At 54.2% G+C, this 17,335-nt stretch overlaps 8 protein-coding genes across 8 annotated transcripts; 5 read left to right on the top strand and 3 right to left on the bottom strand.

Annotated features, from left to right (window-relative positions):
- Positions 1–114: 114 nt before the first annotated feature.
- Positions 115–803, top strand: SCP_0208590 (Uncharacterized protein; the record flags this gene model as incomplete). Its single annotated transcript, XM_027754771.1, has 5 exons — positions 115–160; positions 238–279; positions 338–360; positions 421–563; positions 620–803. 5 exons carry the CDS (start codon positions 115–117, stop codon positions 801–803), a joined length of 438 nt encoding a protein of 145 aa, XP_027610572.1.
- Positions 804–1,907: 1,104 nt separating this feature from the next.
- Positions 1,908–2,237, top strand: SCP_0208580 (hypothetical protein; the record flags this gene model as incomplete). The annotated part of the gene is made up of 1 exon (XM_027754770.1): positions 1,908–2,237. One exon carries the CDS (start codon positions 1,908–1,910, stop codon positions 2,235–2,237), a length of 330 nt encoding a protein of 109 aa, XP_027610571.1.
- Positions 2,238–4,508: 2,271 nt separating this feature from the next.
- Positions 4,509–5,099, bottom strand: SCP_0208570 (hypothetical protein; the record flags this gene model as incomplete). Its single annotated transcript, XM_027754769.1, has 1 exon — positions 4,509–5,099. The coding sequence occupies one exon, from the start codon at positions 5,097–5,099 to the stop codon at positions 4,509–4,511; it is 591 nt and encodes a 196-aa protein (XP_027610570.1).
- A 397-nt stretch (positions 5,100–5,496) lies between these two features.
- SCP_0208560 (hypothetical protein) lies at positions 5,497–6,150 on the top strand (the record flags this gene model as incomplete). The annotated part of the gene is made up of 2 exons (XM_027754768.1): positions 5,497–6,068; positions 6,126–6,150. 2 exons carry the CDS (start codon positions 5,497–5,499, stop codon positions 6,148–6,150), a joined length of 597 nt encoding a protein of 198 aa, XP_027610569.1.
- Positions 6,151–8,043: 1,893 nt separating this feature from the next.
- On the bottom strand, positions 8,044–9,298 carry SCP_0208550 (hypothetical protein; the record flags this gene model as incomplete). Its single annotated transcript, XM_027754767.1, has 4 exons — positions 8,044–8,731; positions 8,781–8,808; positions 8,862–9,162; positions 9,218–9,298. 4 exons carry the CDS (start codon positions 9,296–9,298, stop codon positions 8,044–8,046), a joined length of 1,098 nt encoding a protein of 365 aa, XP_027610568.1.
- A 668-nt stretch (positions 9,299–9,966) lies between these two features.
- SCP_0208540 (glycoside hydrolase family 18 protein) lies at positions 9,967–12,187 on the top strand (the record flags this gene model as incomplete). The annotated part of the gene is made up of 6 exons (XM_027754766.1): positions 9,967–10,008; positions 10,068–10,112; positions 10,227–10,331; positions 10,464–11,059; positions 11,115–11,452; positions 11,502–12,187. The coding sequence occupies 6 exons, from the start codon at positions 9,967–9,969 to the stop codon at positions 12,185–12,187; spliced, it is 1,812 nt and encodes a 603-aa protein (XP_027610567.1).
- A 433-nt stretch (positions 12,188–12,620) lies between these two features.
- On the bottom strand, positions 12,621–12,848 carry SCP_0208530 (hypothetical protein; the record flags this gene model as incomplete). Its single annotated transcript, XM_027754765.1, has 1 exon — positions 12,621–12,848. One exon carries the CDS (start codon positions 12,846–12,848, stop codon positions 12,621–12,623), a length of 228 nt encoding a protein of 75 aa, XP_027610566.1.
- Positions 12,849–14,078: 1,230 nt separating this feature from the next.
- On the top strand, positions 14,079–17,283 carry SCP_0208520 (Glutaminase A; the record flags this gene model as incomplete). The annotated part of the gene is made up of 21 exons (XM_027754764.1): positions 14,079–14,303; positions 14,360–14,464; positions 14,515–14,592; positions 14,644–14,875; positions 14,932–14,960; positions 15,010–15,297; positions 15,356–15,566; positions 15,623–15,639; positions 15,696–15,840; positions 15,905–15,940; positions 15,995–16,021; positions 16,081–16,154; positions 16,211–16,405; positions 16,466–16,540; positions 16,591–16,607; positions 16,660–16,736; positions 16,790–16,816; positions 16,873–16,900; positions 16,958–16,977; positions 17,031–17,215; positions 17,272–17,283. 21 exons carry the CDS (start codon positions 14,079–14,081, stop codon positions 17,281–17,283), a joined length of 2,103 nt encoding a protein of 700 aa, XP_027610565.1.
- Positions 17,284–17,335: the final 52 nt, after the last annotated feature.

The raw sequence follows: 17,335 nt of genomic DNA, 5'->3' as shown, positions 1-17,335 counted from the left end.
CTCAAAGCCAAAGCACCACGACGACCTCGGGTTCTTTCTAACTCTGCTCACTTGATCTGCCGCCCTACAGTTGAACCGTGATTCTCATCGTTGCTTGCTTCTCGTCCCGCCAGAATGCCCAAGGTCGTTTCACGCTCCGCAGTCTCATCCTCCACGGATGGTCAGTCGAACAAGCTTCTCTCCGTTCCCGCGTGGATAGGCTGAGTTAATATTGGGCATCTTGCCACCATTCGCCAGCGCAACCAACTGCATCATCAACAGCGGCACTGCGGGTCTATTGTGGGACTCCCTGCTTGCCTTTGATCCGCTTGTAGTGCTTATAGTCTTCTTGGCACAGATTGCATTTGCGGAGAGTTCATCGTGCGTCCTTCCCGCTCCAACCGGACACACCTCGGGTTCCGTAAATGATGCGTGTCACAGCTTGTCATCGACAAAAGCCTAGCTTCCCTGCCCAAGCGCAAGACAGACGGAGCGACCATCGTCCGTACGCGGGATGATGCGCTTGGGAAGGCCAGGATCTTCAAGCTCAATGCGACACCCAAGGATCCACTCTTGGTCGAGCGGTTAGTACGCGCGTTCTTGGCGTTGATTTGTTTCTCACTACTGGTTCTACGCGTAGGGAAGGCGGTCACGAACGGCAGTATAGATTCCATTGCCCTCGATGTACCCTCCCGGTCGCCTATCAGTCAACACCGCCTCCAGCGAAGTCGGGTCCGTTCCTGTACATCATCAAGGGTGCACTGAGTCAAATTCAAGGGCAGGTGCCTCCAGATGCGTTCGATGATGATGGGTCGCGAGCATAACCAGTGTGCCACGTATGTGTGAAACCATCATATGTATTTTTGTCGCCCTTGCAAATAGTAATGAGACACCTTCTATACGCACTTGTATACTATGTATACTATGCAGCACCGTGACAAATAACCACACAACGACCGCGAACATACGGTCTTCGGCACCATCACGAAAGTCCAAAGTATCCGTTGACTGCTCGAATTAAGCCTGAACAGACATCACGGACGTCAGTAAGGAACTGAAGCCATGCAAAACAAGCCAATAGATCAAAAAGGGAAAGAATCAGATACCGTTGTAGGAGAAAATTCAAGACATCGATGCTTGACGCACGAATGTTCATACAGTGTGAATAATGTGTCATCACTGAAGGCAAATCGTCGAGAAGGTACAGAAGATGGAACTCACCCAAGGTTCACACATGAAGCACCGCTGGAAAGGACCGAGCAATCACGACTCAGCAATGAAGACGAAGAAATCCCATTACCGTCCGAAAATACCGTTCAGGTAAAGTCACTGTTGGATGCCAGCTATCAGTCCAGCGCCATATGAAGCACGATGATGCAGGAGAAACGGGAACTCAGATACCGTTGTAGAGTAAATTCATTTCATGACGCAGAGCAGCGTTCGTATGTTTGGGAATAAATTGACATCACAGAGAAGGATGACCTCTAACCACAAACTCACCTTCGACAAGTACTTAAACGCAATCATGGAGGAGACAAGACAGTTCGGCGACAGCGGAAGAAATTTGCCTGAGGAAGAAAAAAATTTGTACATGTTTGTGTTCTCCCGAAGACAAAGAGAGCCAAACAGTCGCCCACAACGCGTCCCGACGCGTCGCGTGCGCGAGTCCTTTGTTCGACTTCTTCGTCGACCTCGTCGCTCATTCATTGGCTTTCGTCGCGATTTTTGCGCTTAATTCCTCTGTTACCTAGATACGCTGTTGTGTGTGTGTGTGTTTATGTGGGTCCCTGTTTTATTTGTCCAACACTTACCTCGAAAGGCAGGAGTCGCGAATTTCTCACCGACACCGATCGGTCGCCATCTTCCTGCAATCACGCCTGCAGTCGTTACGGATGTCCTGAGGTATATAAGCCATACCGTTCTCTGCCATGAAGTCCTCATCAGCACTCACCGCTACTCAGCCAGCAAATTCGTCTGCGACGATTCAGCCTTCTCCGCTTACTACCACACAACCACTTGCACTCACTCTCATAACATCAGCGATGTCTTACTCCACCACACCCGCATTCTCCCTCTTCCCCACCGCCACCACTTTACCCAACGCGTTCAGCATGTTCGGCACATCGCAGTCCCCCCGCGAAACGTACGTGATGTACGACGACCTCTGCCATGCGCTCAGGCCCTCGGGCGGGGCCGCAGTCCCAAAGAGGAAATGCAGCTCCTTCTCTATGGGATTGAAGAAGATTTTCAGGGTGTAGAGGGTCTATTTACAGCAGGTCGTCGGCGGGCCTCTGCCCGTATTGGAATCCACCACATACGCGTCTCAGCTTCCGATCCCTCCATCCCCAACCCCCGCACTGCATGCGCATTCGCATCTCGCGCTCTTGCGACCATTGCGTCGCCGTTTCACCACAGTCCGCAACCCTGTGGCGCGCACCCTCATGCAGCGCTCGTCACGCGCCTCGCCGCCATACCGCCGCCCGGAGGCGTGAACCTCGCAGTATCCTCGCATCTTCGTTGATTATTGGCGAGGGAGGACGCATGCGGGAATTGGCGGTCGAGCAGAGATCACAGTTCACTTTTGGACTCCACTCGGACCATACTACGATAACAGCTAAAAGTAGTGCAGTAAATCACATCCGTGAACAATGTATCATCACATCACGTTCGAAACGCAGTGCTTCGAGGACCCCGGATGATATCAGTAACGTTGATATTGTACATGAGAGAGCGCATCGGGGAATATATGACCGCTCACCGAGCGCAATCTGTGGATCTGTGAATATGCAATCTGTAGATGGTTGGTGCCACACGTTGGATGGGAGGCTCGGGGCGCAGCTACCGCCGAACCAGAAGAAATGGGGTTGCGCAGAAGGAAGTTCCACACCAGTGATGTCGTCGAAATAGACACATTAAGCTGGGACCGAAGAGTGCTAGTGAGCCCGCGCAGAGGGAATCGCGCCGAACAGCAAGACGAAGATATCCACAGGAGCTCGTTTTCGCGCACCGTATACGCCTCGCCCAATCGGATTAATCATCTCGAGACAAGGCTTTGCACAAATGTTTACTGCGAGCAGAAACCCGCCCACCCTCCGTCGGTCACGCACGGGTCGATCGGTGCACAGCATCCGCCGTGCGGCAGAGTACACCGTTAGAACGCCGACGGACCACGGACGATCTAGCCGCCCTGGGCGGACTGAGGATTGTATAATCCCGCCGCAGTCCGACAAAAATGCAATAGCACTTACTCAACGCCCCCGCAGCAGGTCTCTGCAGCACCGTGAAACAGCGCACAAGTGCGGGGCTAAAATTCGATGGACTGACGGGATAACAGCAACCAATTGCAAGTGATGGACGACCGTCGACCAATTGCAAGGCCCTGCACAGAGACGCAAGCAAAAGACCGAGAGATCCACGTGCGCAGGATTCTCCGAGTTGACTGACTGCCGTTGAGTACCACCCGACGCAGGATCCTTCGGCGAGTACTTGCGCGTGGCTATCATAGGGAAGATTCACGGACACACTAGCACTGGCGATCTACCCGAGGCCGGCCAAATAAAACCCTCAATGCTGGAAATGGCACAAAGGTCTCAGAGAAGCCCTCGAAGCCCTCCTGGCTTATCTGCACTGCACAGCGTCATTGTGCAAGTGCATGATACCATCAACGCAGGTCTGTCGCCGCCGGCCGCAGCGCACGCGCTGGGGAGCTGGGGGACTCCCGCCGACGTGGGCTACCGTAAGCTTAAGGAGCAAGATTCTGGATCTTGGGAGGAAGCCCGCGACGTAAACCGCGTCGGTCATCCCCGCAGCGGTCCCCCAAATCTTGAGAGTTCTTATGCAGACATTCGTCATCAACTTCGTCCTCGGGCGGAATTAGGTCCTTGTATGGCTAGTGAGCACTGCACGCTGTTGCCGATAGTGGCCGGTGACGGGTATTAATATTCAGGACCCGGGTAAGTTAATAGCTATGGTGAATCTCTGGGCAGACGATAAACTTGAGACGCACCAGGTGCTGCGCCGCAGGCTCGGACTCCGACCCTGCCAGTAGTCAGGTGGGGATCCAGTGCGCGTCTCGAGTGCGCTCATTTGTGGTGTGGATGACACGACGCAACAGGCTTCTTCAGCGAAATGGAACGATGAGCGATACAGCGTCGCGAGACGGATCACACACCTGGGCAGCTGGTATCCTATCGGGCACGAACGCTGCTTGTTCAGAAGCGCGAATCGCCCGAGCTCGGGAGCCCCGCGCGCGCACTTCAAGACCTGTTAATTTCGCGCGTGGGCGCTCGCCGACGCTGGACAGACGAGGCGACCGTGGGAGCTGTCGAGGCCGGGATGCGCGTTGTTGAACGCGGTTCGCGGCAGAGGTTAATTCGACAGCTGTGAGAGCTCAGCGCAGGTTCTGTTCGCGAAGCCACGCGCTGCACGCCACACCGCATGTATGCGGTATCGCCGTAGACAACCACGGACGGGCGGAATCCGAACAGAAAACGCAAAGTTGAAGTGCTACCACACTGTGGGCGATTTCGCTACAGTGAACGGCGGGCGTTCTGACGGGCCGACTGAGATGGAATGGCGAGTGTTGGCATTAATTGGAGCTTGAAGGGGAAGACGGGTGCCCGTATAATGACGTGCAGATATAGAGGAATACGGTGACGCTGCATGGGTGAATTTTGGTCGAGACCGTTGAAGACAGGCCGCCGGCATGTGTGTGAAGAACCGGGATTCGGACTAGAAATTGTGGTTGGGCGTCGGCCAGGCGTACACGGGGCGGTGAGCTGTAAGTCTAGTCCTGCGGCACTAGCTTGACTCTTGCAGCGGATGACAGAGATGCGGAGAGATGAGATAAAAGAGTTGACAAAGAGAGGAGGAGCGCGCGAGAAGTGCCGACTGCGACGGGTTGCATTAAGGGAGTGGCAGGGCGTTCTGAGCAAGGTGAGCGGGTGTACGAAAATGAGGGAGGCGCTGACAGTTGAGGGGTTCTTGCGATAAATGGGACGAGTTGGAAGATCTGAGATGACAGGTGTGACGGCGGCAGGCGGGATGGAAGAAATCGCGAAGACAATCTGGCCGAGCGTTGGGTCACGTCGGCAGGCCGTGCGCTGAGGGTAGGAGCGCATAGGAGAGGCGCGGGAGCAACATCCTCCAACGATCCGCCCCGTCGCCGTCGCAAGGCGCACGACGTCGACGCGCCAGTCGCGATGAGAGGCAGCAGCGAGAGGAAGCAGGCGGATGCATGCGGACAGCGATCCCGGTTGTCGTGGATTATTTCACGCCCGAGACTGGAACCTGTGTCAGCGTATGTTTTTTGGGTTCTCGACAGGCGCCCTAGGCCTGCCCTGCGGCCCCTGCGGCCCCTGCCATTATTGGCCCTGTCCCACCCTGCGATGCAATCGGGCGACTGACGCCCTTCCTCTCTGAGCTGCCGCACGCAGCCAGCCAGTGCCACACTCGACCACCGTACAAAAGACACGCCTGCCATCTCACCATGCCTCCAGTCCTTCTCCCCCTCCCGCCATGTCCACCGCCCTCTCTCCGCCCCCGCGCACTCGCTCCCCGCAGCACGCTCCCTCCTCCTCCGTCCCGCCCCCGCCGCTCATCCCTCACAGGTCGTCCCGCAGCCGCCTCATCCCCACTCAGCTCGAGGAGCCACCCATCCCACCACGCCTCATCGGCTCTCCTCTCCTCCAGAAACTCACCGCCAGCCATGAGCCCCATGTCCTCAGCCAGAAGGTCCAGTCCGAGCTGTGGATTGACGGCGACGAGTTTGGCACTCAGAAATCTCGGGCCGAGTCTTCCTCTACCCCCTCTCCCGTCTCCCCCGCGTCCTCTCCGTCGTCCAGACGCGGTCACCGTCGCTCACCCTCCGTCGTAGCCACTTGTCGCTCGCGCTCTCATTCTCCGCCCCCCACTCCCCAATTCGACCTGCCACCCCCTCCTGTGCCACCCATCCCCCTCTCCGCACTCGCCACCCCCGGCGCCCGGCGGTCCGTCGTGCGCCCCCGCCCTTTGAACGGGAGGCAGATCGTCATCCCGGATATGGACCAGTACTCTTCGCCCACCCTATCCTCTCCTCCGAAGCACAAGAGGTGGGCTCGTCGCAAAGCTCCGTGCGTGACAAGCGTTTAGCATCTTCCGCTTTACAGGATCCCGAGGTCATTGGACATTTGATCCTCGTCCTTCACGCTGCGCCCTACATCTCGCCTCTCTTCAAGGATCATCCGCTCGCGTTCTCCCCTGCGCTCCGCGGTGGATCGGCCTCCGCTCACTCCTCGGACAAGGAGGACTCTTGCTGGCATGTGTGTGCTGCCCGTTTGGCCGCATGCCGTGTACACTCTCTGCTTATTCCCAATCGCTACCCTAGAACCTTGCTGTTCTCGCTCTCTGCTTCGCGCCTGCGTCATAATCCTGTAACTCTCGCTGGCCCCGTCGTCATCCCACTCCACGTTCGTTTTGAAATTCTCTATCTATCATCGTCCGTGCTCGACTGAACATCCCGGTCATATATCCTACGGTACCTGTACTTTACTTTCCTGTAGATAAATCTGGGCGTCCTTCGTCGATAAAGTTATTCTAATGGTACATAATTCGCTTCCGACTTCGCTCTTCGTTGTTCCGCGGCTCGTGTTCGCACTGCGGTCATTCTGTATAACTAGCATTCACAATTCATACCGTCTTACCTGGGAACCTAGTGGGGCAAGATCGTGCTAGTGCGTCTGAGACGGCGGCTGTGCGCCCCTCGCGAAGTCCGTTCATGCATGTTATCGTCCTTTAAGCTTTACCGTCCATGGCCAGTGAGTTCGCGATTTGAATGGATGCAGAGACGGGGATTTCACAGGCCCATCGTGCACGTCCTCGCCGACAGCGTGCCGTGTAGATACTACTAGTTCCCAGCCGACAGCGTGCCGTGTAGGTACTACTAGTTCCCAACGATCAGGAGTACTTGCATGCGGAGCCACGCACGTTGAACGAGCACTCGGGATCTGAGCTTCAGTTTCCTCGCAGCCTGCGAGCAACTAGCACGAGATTAGCTAGTGCGCGACCGTCTCTTCCCTGCTTATCGGCGCACATGCCGTTCCACGTCGGTAACGCGCAACCTCCGCGCCAGACTGGCAGCGCTGCGACTCGTCCAGACGCGCCCGCTGGGCCAAGTACTCATGCTAGTGATGACGCGGACGCCCGACACAAATTCAAACGCGGCACGACGAGTCGCGTCCCCGAATTCACGAGACGCAGAGACGCCCACGCATTTATATGCCCGTCGTCAGCGGCAGCCGACCTGCAGGCGAGCACAGCCGCTGGAATGAACCACGCAAATATTTCACGTTTCACTGCAGCACCCAGGGCCCGCGTGTGAAAACCGAACGCACCGGGATTCCATAGCTCTCGCGCCTGCGGGGCCCGTTCCTGCATCTGGCTGGTAGTGCGCGTGCAGTGCAGGCAGACGCAGCGGACACAGGAGCGCGCGGGCCTGATTCGTTCGTTTCGGCGCGCCTGTCGCTGGACGCAGGCGAGGCCGACTCGGAGGAATGTCAAATAAAGCGTCAGTCAGCTGTGCGAGCTTATGCGAACCGCTCACCGTGGGCGCGCAGCTGAAACGGCGACACTGCAGAGTCCGTGTTGCCCTGATGCACGATGGCGACCTCCCGGGGGAAAAAGACCGGAGAGGGCCCTGGAAATATACACGTGTGGGGATTACTGGACAGCGCATGAGAGGTAATACAGTGCAGCTAGAGTTGGGAGAGTGCTATGAAACACGAGATGCATAACACGTCTAGGTAAAAAAACTCAGGAGAATTCCGCGTCAGTCGCAGCGAAAGGGCGTTGGGCGATACATTACATTACGAAACACGATTCCAGAAAGCAGTGCGAGAGCGTGAACATGATATATGAATACAACTGCGGGTAGAAATACAAATAAGTTAGACAGTGCAGATACACGGGATTGCAGATGTGTGAAGAAATCGTCGTACCGTGTACACTAGATGGACCGTGGTTCAGAGACATCCTGTCATATATCCACTATCCAGCAAACCAGAGGACTAACCCAAACCCTGAGTCCCATTAGAGTCCCATGCGTTCCGCCAACGTCCGGTCCCCGCCGGGGTAAGCGGCGTTTCCGTTATTTGCCCCTCGGCCTCGCCGACCACCACCTCCCCCAGCGACACTTTGGGCACCACCACTGCCAGCGCTGCTGTTCGACATGTAACTTCGCCCGCCAGTCCGTCGGGAAGAGCGGTCTCTGTCGCGCTCGTGCTCTTTGTCCCTTCCACGGTCTCTATCGCGCTCCCTCGCGCGATCGCGGTCGGGCTCCGTCTCCTTCTCGCGTTCCTTGTCTTTGTCTCGACCCCGCACACGGTCACGGTCACGTTCCGGCTCAGGTGACCGTGGCCTCTTTCGCTGGTCCTCGGCAACGTCCACGTTGTTCGCGGGAGGCTTCTTGTCTGTAGATCCACGGCGCCCGCGCACATCCTTGATGGGGATGGAGTTGGCGTTGGTTGCGAATGTCTTTGTGGGAGGCGGTAAGGACACGTTAGAGCGGGCGGGTGGTGTGTGCGACTCCGACAGACGCGGCTTTTTGTGGGCCCGAGGCCCCGTGGGTAGGGGCTTCCCATTCGTTGCAGATACCAAATGTGGAGGAGCCTGGTAGACATTGCGCGGCGTCGGCGAGTGTGAGGGGGCATGGATGCTCGGAGCGTTCGCCAGACGGCCGCTCGCCATGACAGCCTCGTGAGACTTGTCCAACTCGGACCTGGGTCGCAATGAGGGGTAGTACAATACAGATAATAGAGAACACGCACGAGAGAGAGGCAATAACCTGATGTGATTCTGTGGCGGACGATTAGTGCGGCTGATCAAAGGCGCGCGTGCGGTTATCGCACCTTCGAGCGCCCCCTCCAATTTCTGTACTACCCGGCGAAGAGCGCGCACGTCTTCCTTCAGCCGTCCGGTCTCACCGGTTTTCAGGAGCTCGTAGAGCTCGTCATTCTCCTCCTGAAGTACTTTAGCGCGCTGAGTTAGAGCGGCAGTTACTGAATTGGATGTCGCCGTCGCGTTGTTCAACGGGCGATCGTTGATGTGAGGCAAGAGCAAGGACACGAGCGCAGGTGGGAGAGAAATGGGGTCGGTCGTGGAGGGCGCGGGCTGCGTCGAGAGATACTGACGCAATTGTGCGACCTCGTCCTTCAGGACGGATCGACATGAGGGGTCAACGACGAGTGGCGCACACGACACGCACCGTTAGCTCTGCGACCTGCGCATCCCGCTGCCTCAGCAGCGTCTCCAGCTCCAGTTCTCTCGCCGTGGGAAGGTCCGCCATCGTGAATCTTCAACGGACTGTCGGCCGCTCGTCGCGGTAGGAGCTGAGTACTGAGTGTCCGCGACAGCACCGCCACTCGAGATCCTGGCGAATATTCGCCACGTGGCTCGTGTGTGTCCGACGAGCTCGATCTTCGCGGCCGTCAACGTCCTGGACTTGAGGATCGCTTGTTTTGGATTTGTACGAGGTCGCCCCGCTAATTCATGCAACAAAGACCTGCTGCAGGATGGCGGATCTGATGAGCGTCAGACGTTCGAGCTCGTACTGAGCTAGAGTCGGAAATCACCGTGATCGTGCCGGCGGCGGCGCCCTGGCCTTGGAATTGACCATGATAGTAACGAAGCCGACATACTATTCGAGTGCCAGTACACTGGCATAGAATTCAGTATATCCAGCGACATTTCTGTCGTATAGAAAGGGCAAAAGCTATGGATACGCTTCTTCTAACTTCCACGCAGGTTCTGAATTGATACTACGGCCTCGGTGTGCCTTGAATAGAACGTCAGTATGACATTTTGCGTGAGTATGAACCATTGATATTTCTATACATTCACGTCAGACTCATCACCACAGATATACGGATGTTTGCGTCATAGATCGCTTCGCCAAGATCGGCCGTGTATGCGCAAATTACTCCAGGTGAGAACTGCAAAATTTCACCCCACAACATGAAGATGGCATTAACACTGCTCCGGGACGGTTCAAAGCCTGTAAGTGGTAGCAGTAGTTGAATCCTACTCGATTTTTCATGACTTAGTTAGTTCGTCAGAATGTTGCGCCGTCGATGTCCATCATCGGCACACAATACTTGCCAGTGAGTCACGAATTTGGTGTTGACTGTCGCTGACATTATGTGCTCAACCTTTGTCTCTGATTTCTCAGAGAAGAATCTCACGGGTAAAGTTAGCACTTTACTTACATCTATTAGATGGACGTCACATCAATGATCGGCTCAGATCTGAACAACAACGGCCTTATTGATCGACTTGCACCTTGCGTCTACGGTACAGAGTTCGCCGCTGTCAGCCCTGTGGTCAGTGCTGAGCTGCATTGAAATGCAGAAACTTGCGGTCCTGCGTGCTTTTCGCATCCCTCTGGCAGGTCTTGATTACTTTCTCGACCCTGGTGGTTCATACTTTCGTTCATTTTCCTTGGCCACCTGCAGACAGCGGCCATGTTGCGCTTAACCTCTGTCACGGTCTCTGTCTTCCCGCTCCTCGTACGCTGTGTCCCTTGGGATGCCCACGGGGGAGTTCATGGCAGGCGGTACGACTTCGCTATCACGGAGACTCTGATGTCGACCCTCGTGGAGACGTCGACTATGACAACCTACACTACGGTGTTCTCTACTGAATCTGTCGTCACTGCGTCCAGCACGCCATCGTCAGCATCTGGCGCTCTGCCGATCTTGATTGTCCCACCTGCACTCCTGCCCTCCGCAGTCATCGGACTGGCTCCTTCACCGTCCTCCGTCCCTACGTCGGCGTCGTCCACGGCTAACCAACTTACCCCTTCTCCAACCACGCAGCCTCTGGTAATGGCATACTATCCAGACTGGGCAGCACCGGCTTTTCCTCCAGAAAAAATCGACTTTGGCCGCTTCGATTGGATAGACTTCGCCTTCGCTGTGCCCGACCAGAAGTACAACCTTACCTGGGATGGCTCCGACGATGATCCGAGTCTACTCACTAGGTTAGTCTCTGCGGCACACAACAGTGGGAAGAAAGTCAAGCTGAGCGTTGGGGGGTGGTCTGGCAGCAAGTGTGTTTTTAAATTCTTATACGTCTGGAATCACCCCGAACTCTGTACGATATAGGTACTTCTCTACGGCTGTCTCGAACCAGAATAATCGGCAGACGCTCGTCAACAATCTTCTCGCGGCTTACCAACAGTTCAATCTCGACGGCATCGATATTGACTGGGAGTACCCGGGACAAGATGGTGCTGACGGTAACATCGTGAACCCGAATGACACGGCGAATTTCTTGTTGTTCCTGCAGCTTCTACGGACGACACTTCCGCCAACATCTAAGATCTCGGCAGCCGTGCAGACTGTGCCGTTCGCAGACACGCAGGGAAATCCTATGACAGACGTCTCCGACTTTGCCAAGGTGTTGGATTGGGTCTTGCTTATGAACTACGACTCCTGGGGCTGTAAGTACTGATATATCTTGCCGTCTGCACTCTGCTGAAAGTATCACAGCTTCTGCTACACCGGGTCCCAACGCTCCACTGAGCGATGGCTGCCACAATTCCACGCAAGGCAGTGCGAATGCGGCCGCAGCACTGAATGCATGGACGTCAGCCGGATTCCCGGCCTCCCAGCTCGTTCTCGGTGTCCCGTCCTACGGCTACATCTCGCGATCCAACGCCACCGTGCTCCGGACTCGCTCCCAATCGTGGCATTCTTTACACCGCAATCGCTTGCGACGCTCCCTCCTGGGACTGACCGAGGCGGTTGTATCAGGCCTCGAGACCGCGGCCTCCCCTGCCATACAGGCGACAAACGAGGACGGAGGGACAAACAACGGGCAGATTCAGTTCCGCGACCTCGTGAGCCAAGGCGTCCTGCAATACGCTCCGGAGGACGCGAACAACACCGCAACTGGCGCCCCCACAAGCATGCTTGTAAACGGCCGAGAAATTGACAGCCTCTACGACGGGTGGAGCGGTTTCTCTAGGTACTGGGACAACTGCTCGAGCACTCCGTTCCTGCGATCTCCGCATGCGGACCAGGTTGTCACGTACGATGATCCCCTGTCCCTGGGGCTCAAAGCGGCATTCGCGGCACAGTCTGGGATGCTCGGCGTGAATATGTTCGATGTTCATGGCGATACGGATCAGTGGGACCTGACTGACGCCCTGCGAAAAGGATTGGGACTGGGCTGACGTACCTAGCAGGACGAAGTAAAATGGGCTATGATAACTATGTGCAACTGCCCCAGGTCTTAATGTAGCCTTTTCAGCAGAGCAGAGGATGATACATTATGCATACTATATAGGTGCGGGAATCATGACGTACAAACTGCGTCGATTTTACTACAGAGAAGTTCGTGAAGGTCATAAAACTACAATGCTAGAGTCCATCTGCTCCGTGGCATCTATCTATCAAACAAATATTACGACGCAACATTCTACGTAGACCTGAATTGTCGGTAAGGAATTATACTCGATGATTACTAACAGACGCAGGTGAAAAAGCTGACGTCCGAGGGAAGGTCCTGCAGGTTCAGATGAGCGATGGGGAATAATTGAATTGGGAAGAACGCACGGAGACAATCACAGTGAGTAAAGTGGGTTGGAGAAGCAGATGGGCCTGCATCTACCATCTCAACAACTCCTTCAATCTGGACGCCTCCCGGGGCACGCTGACGCACCCTTTGGAGTGCACGGCCTTTTTGGGGAGTGGACGGAACGTTTGCCAGAAATCCTCGTACATTGCGTGTGTGTCGCGAGGAGACTGTGCCGTCGCAAAAATGCTGAACGCGCTGGGGGGTGGAGCGATCGTCGAAAATGGAATGCATGGGATTGCAGAGGCAATGCGAGGCATGGTTGGTCGTAATAATCAAGCGATGGGGTATGTTATTAGTTATGGGCTGGTCGATTTCGTCACAGACGAGGGCGTAATATAGAGAGCGAAATATTAATACAGCGCGGTGATCTAGAAAATAGCTTGATTTTCCGGATCGTCGCAGACGAGGCGAAAAATTCGTGAGTTGCGGATATCATGGACTTCATGCTAGCTGCCTATAAGTACAGTAGCTTGCAAGTGGTCCAGAACGGATGATAATATCCCAGTCTCAGAGAAAAGGTCCGCGAGATTGTTGACAAGAGCAGACTGGCGCCGCGGAGGAAAACGTTATGGTTGATGCAAATGCCGAACAATGCGAATGCGAGGACAAGAGCAACAGCCTAGCCTAAAATGGTAACCGCGCCGACGTTGTGGTCGTGTGGGAGTCGATTGATCGACTCGACGGGCTGTGCGAGCAAAGAGTACTAATTATCGCTATAGGTCATAAGAGCATCGCGCTGGTCCAAAGTCTCGTTGGCCGCTTTGTTCACGACAATGGTGACAATTTTCGGTCTTCAAATTTGACAAAGTCGGCCCGGCTCCAGGTACCTGATCTAAATCTAATGATGGTCACCGTACAGCACTTGCGTTCTGGCTGCACCTATGTATACTAGCACAGCGCGGGCCGTCGTGGCAATAGTCAGGTGCATTGAACTCACTGCCTCTCCATGAGTCTCTGGGATTGCACAGACGCACTCAGGCCTGACTTCAAGTTTCCACTGGCAGTGTCCTCTTGCGTCCTCAGGATGAATCTTCTGTGGAAGCTGCTGAGGGCCATATGATCCTCGGTCGTTCTCGATGAAAAGCTGTACCACGTGGGTTTACTTCCATCTGTCAAGTCGCATGGCGAAAGTTTAAGGCATGGCCCATGATCGCATGCATCCGTCTCGTCCTCGCCATCGGCAGCAACTGTGCGCTAACCGAACACGCATTTAGCATCAAAAGTCCATCCGGACGAGTGTCACCACGTCTGCTCTGCATTTATCCTGTGATCCCGGGTCGTGAGGACTTTGACAGCTGAATCTGACATTTCGGGGAGGAGCTGCTACTCCGTCATTGGACTTCGCAACTCCAGACCTCATGACATGATCGTTGTCATATAAATGTAACTTTTCCCGACGCTCTCATCACTTCGACCAGGTCTGAAGCGAGCCTTTGAAAAGGAGCTCACTGTCGGTAGGAACGTACATATACATTCCCTCGTTCGCCATGGCAGCACATTCACATTCATTCACGACCCTCTTGCTTCTCTTATCGTCTGTTTTCGTAGTGGCTCGTCCTCTCGTTCGGTCATCAGACGTTACATGGACTGCATCGCCTTTCAATCCAGCAGCTGTCCCACTCGCTGTACGCTCGCCCTACCTGTCTGCATGGCTTGCTCAAGGCGGAGGAACCGCGTTGAATGAAGCCTGGCCGACATTCTGGACCGGTTCTGTGAGTGCATGAAGAATATGTATTTGCGAAGAATGTCGGAACGACTCGTGGTACAGATCCTTGGATGGGCAGGATACATCAACGTTGATGGCGTGTCGTACAATTTCCTCGGTTCACCTGCCGTGGCTGGAGCACAGAAGGCCGTCCAGACGAGCTTCGAGGTACGGTCGTGGAAGTTGCGTTGGGTTTATTTACGGGAATTCCTGCCTAGTTCACTTCCACCCAGAGCAACTTCACTCTGACAGCAGGTCCGGTTGACCTTACTGTATCTTTTCTGAGTCCTGTAGAGGTAACTTCAGTGTAGGCTCTTTCAGAAACGCAGCTAATTATGCTGTAATAGCCGAATGATCTACTGAAACAGTCTCTTCCATTTTCGTATCTTGCGTTATCGGCAGCCCCGAATGACAATGACGTCCACTCTGTTCAAGTATACACAGATATCAGTGCAGAATGGGTTTCTGGAGATGATAGCCTCGTTGTTAATTGGACTACGACGGCAGGGAATATAATCACTCATCAAGTGCAATTGGAAGATCAAACGTTCTTTGGCGAAGTCTCCGATCACATCCAGCGTATGTAATTTCCGCCTAGCATAGCATGTCCAGACCAACTGACGCGGGCGCTGTAGAGGGTTCGGCCTATTACTCGACGTCTAACGTCCGTGCTTAATTGTGTTCTGAGACAATATGCTGAATGATTCCCCCAGTCCTCAGGCGTGACGTACCAGACGGGCCAAGATATCGTCGTCCGCGCGCAGTTCATCAACCACAGTACATTGACGAACACCCAGGACACGAATTTCCGCGCAGTTTCAGACATGTGGCCCGTCTTCGCGTTTGCGCACGATTTAGGCGACATCTCCGGTCCTTCCGAGTCGGTGGTGTTCTCCGTTGGTCACGCTCGGGATCCGGCGGTCGAGTATCTGATCGCGAACGACGCAGTGCAAAACAGAAGCTCTTACTTCTGGAGTGCATTTTCCACAGCTGATGATGCTGTGGGTATTTTGCTCGTCTCGCTATGTTGATGGTTAGTAACAGAAACTTCGTAACTAGATCTCGTCTTTCCTGGGAGATTACAACGCCGCATTGATACGAGCACAAGCACTTGACGCACAGATTAACTCGGACGCATCTCAAATCTCGTCGAACTATTCCGCAGTGGTTGCATTATCTGTCAGACAAACTTATGGAGGTATTGAAATCACCGTCTCCAAAAACAGCGCTGGCCAGCATAATACTTCCGATGTGATGGTATTTCTGAAAGGTAGGATCTTGCCATCTAATTCCGGCGCCATCGGCGCTGATTTACTTAATATACAGAGATCTCCAGCGACGGGGTAAGTACTCTACCTCCACATACAATAACTTGTGGTCAAGTAAGGGCCGTTTACAGAATGTGAATACTGTGGATGTAATCTTCCCAGCTTGGCCGCTGTTCCTCTACGCCGACCCTATCATAGGAAAGAATCTGCTGGTTCCTCTCTTCGCGTATCAGGAGACTGGACAGTACCCTAATGCCTTCGCTTTGCATGACATGGGTCAGTCTAACATTGTATACAGTGGATACAAGTTTCTAGGTTGGATTGACTGTGATCCTTGTAGGCTCTGTATACCCCCAGGCCTTGGGTCACAACGATGGTATGTCATAGGGTTTTATCGTTTGCATCAGTAGCACACTCTCAACTTATGCAGGTAACGACGAGCACATGCCCATTGAAGGTCTGCAGCTTGTGCAGTACACGCGGGTCTGATTCTGACACTTCTGTTTCGTACTTCAGAAAGCGGCAACATGCTTATTATGACTCTGAGCTACGCGCAGCGCACCAACGACAACTCGCTCATTACTGACTATGTGAGCCTTGGAGATCTATCTATCTCGTTTACTGAATACCACCGTTTGACGTTCAGTACAATCTCCTCGACCAATGGGCCCAATATCTCGTTACCAATACGCTCATCCCAGGGGACCAAGTCAGCACAGATGACTTTGCAGGTGCTCTCGCCAACCAGACAAACCTTGCCATTAAAGGCATCATAGCCATCAAGGCTATGTCGGAGATGGCTGCCATAGTGGGCAACACTGCCAGTAGTGCAAACTACAGTGTAAGTCTAAGACCCCATGTCAGCAATGTCTCCATCACTGACCAAGTTCCCGACGTGCAGTCCATCGCTTCGTCGTACGTCCAGCAGTGGCAGCAACTAGCTACTTCGTCTGATGGTCAACATCTAACTCTTGCTGTAAGTTCCTCCATATGCTGTACTAAAATTTGCTAACGCATCGCTACCAGTACGGAAATGATTCCACGTAAGGCTGAGCTTCCTGTGTGTTCGTATTTTCTGGTCCTCACGTCGTCTAGCTGGGGCCTTTCGTACAATATGTATGCGGACAAGCTGCTGAATACCAGCCTCATCCCCAGTTCGGTGTATGAAATGCGTATGTCGATCGATGTTGTCTCACGATTGGATCTCATTGTTTTTACAACTCAGAGACTGCCTGGTACCCTACGGTTCTGAGTGAGTACACATCTCTTCACATATGAATAATCTAACAATCTAACACACTGCGTCAGATACTTACGGCGTGCCTTTGGACACACGGTACGTGTGGTTTGCAAACGTGAGCCTGCCTAAGCAGTACTGATACTGCTCATCCAGTCACACATATACCAAGTCCGGTGCGCACCTTTCTCTCGCTCTCCGCCCATCCCTCGTACTTACATGCATGCAGATTGGCAGTTGTGGACCGCCGCTCTGGTATCTTCTACGACTGTGAGAGACACGTTCGTCGACTCCGTATACAAGTATGCTGCCGACGGTCTCAATTCGCAGCCCCTCGGGGACTGGTACGAGACCTTGAATGGCGACGTTGATGGGTTCAGAGCAAGACCTGTCGTAGGCGGTCATTTAGCTTTGGTAAGTGCAGCATCTGAAAGTCATAGGAGGGTCTTCATTGATGATGACGAATGCAGTTAGCCTTGTAATCAGTAAATCCGTATCACTATACGAGGACCATGGATGTTTATCAGACATTGT

The sequence above is a fragment of the Sparassis crispa genome, assembly GCF_003851025.1.
Source record: "Sparassis crispa DNA, contig_000001F, whole genome shotgun sequence".
Lineage (NCBI taxonomy): Eukaryota > Fungi > Basidiomycota > Agaricomycetes > Polyporales > Sparassidaceae > Sparassis > Sparassis crispa.
Note: the sequence above shows the minus strand (reverse complement) of the source record. Positions and strands in the feature narration are given on the sequence as shown.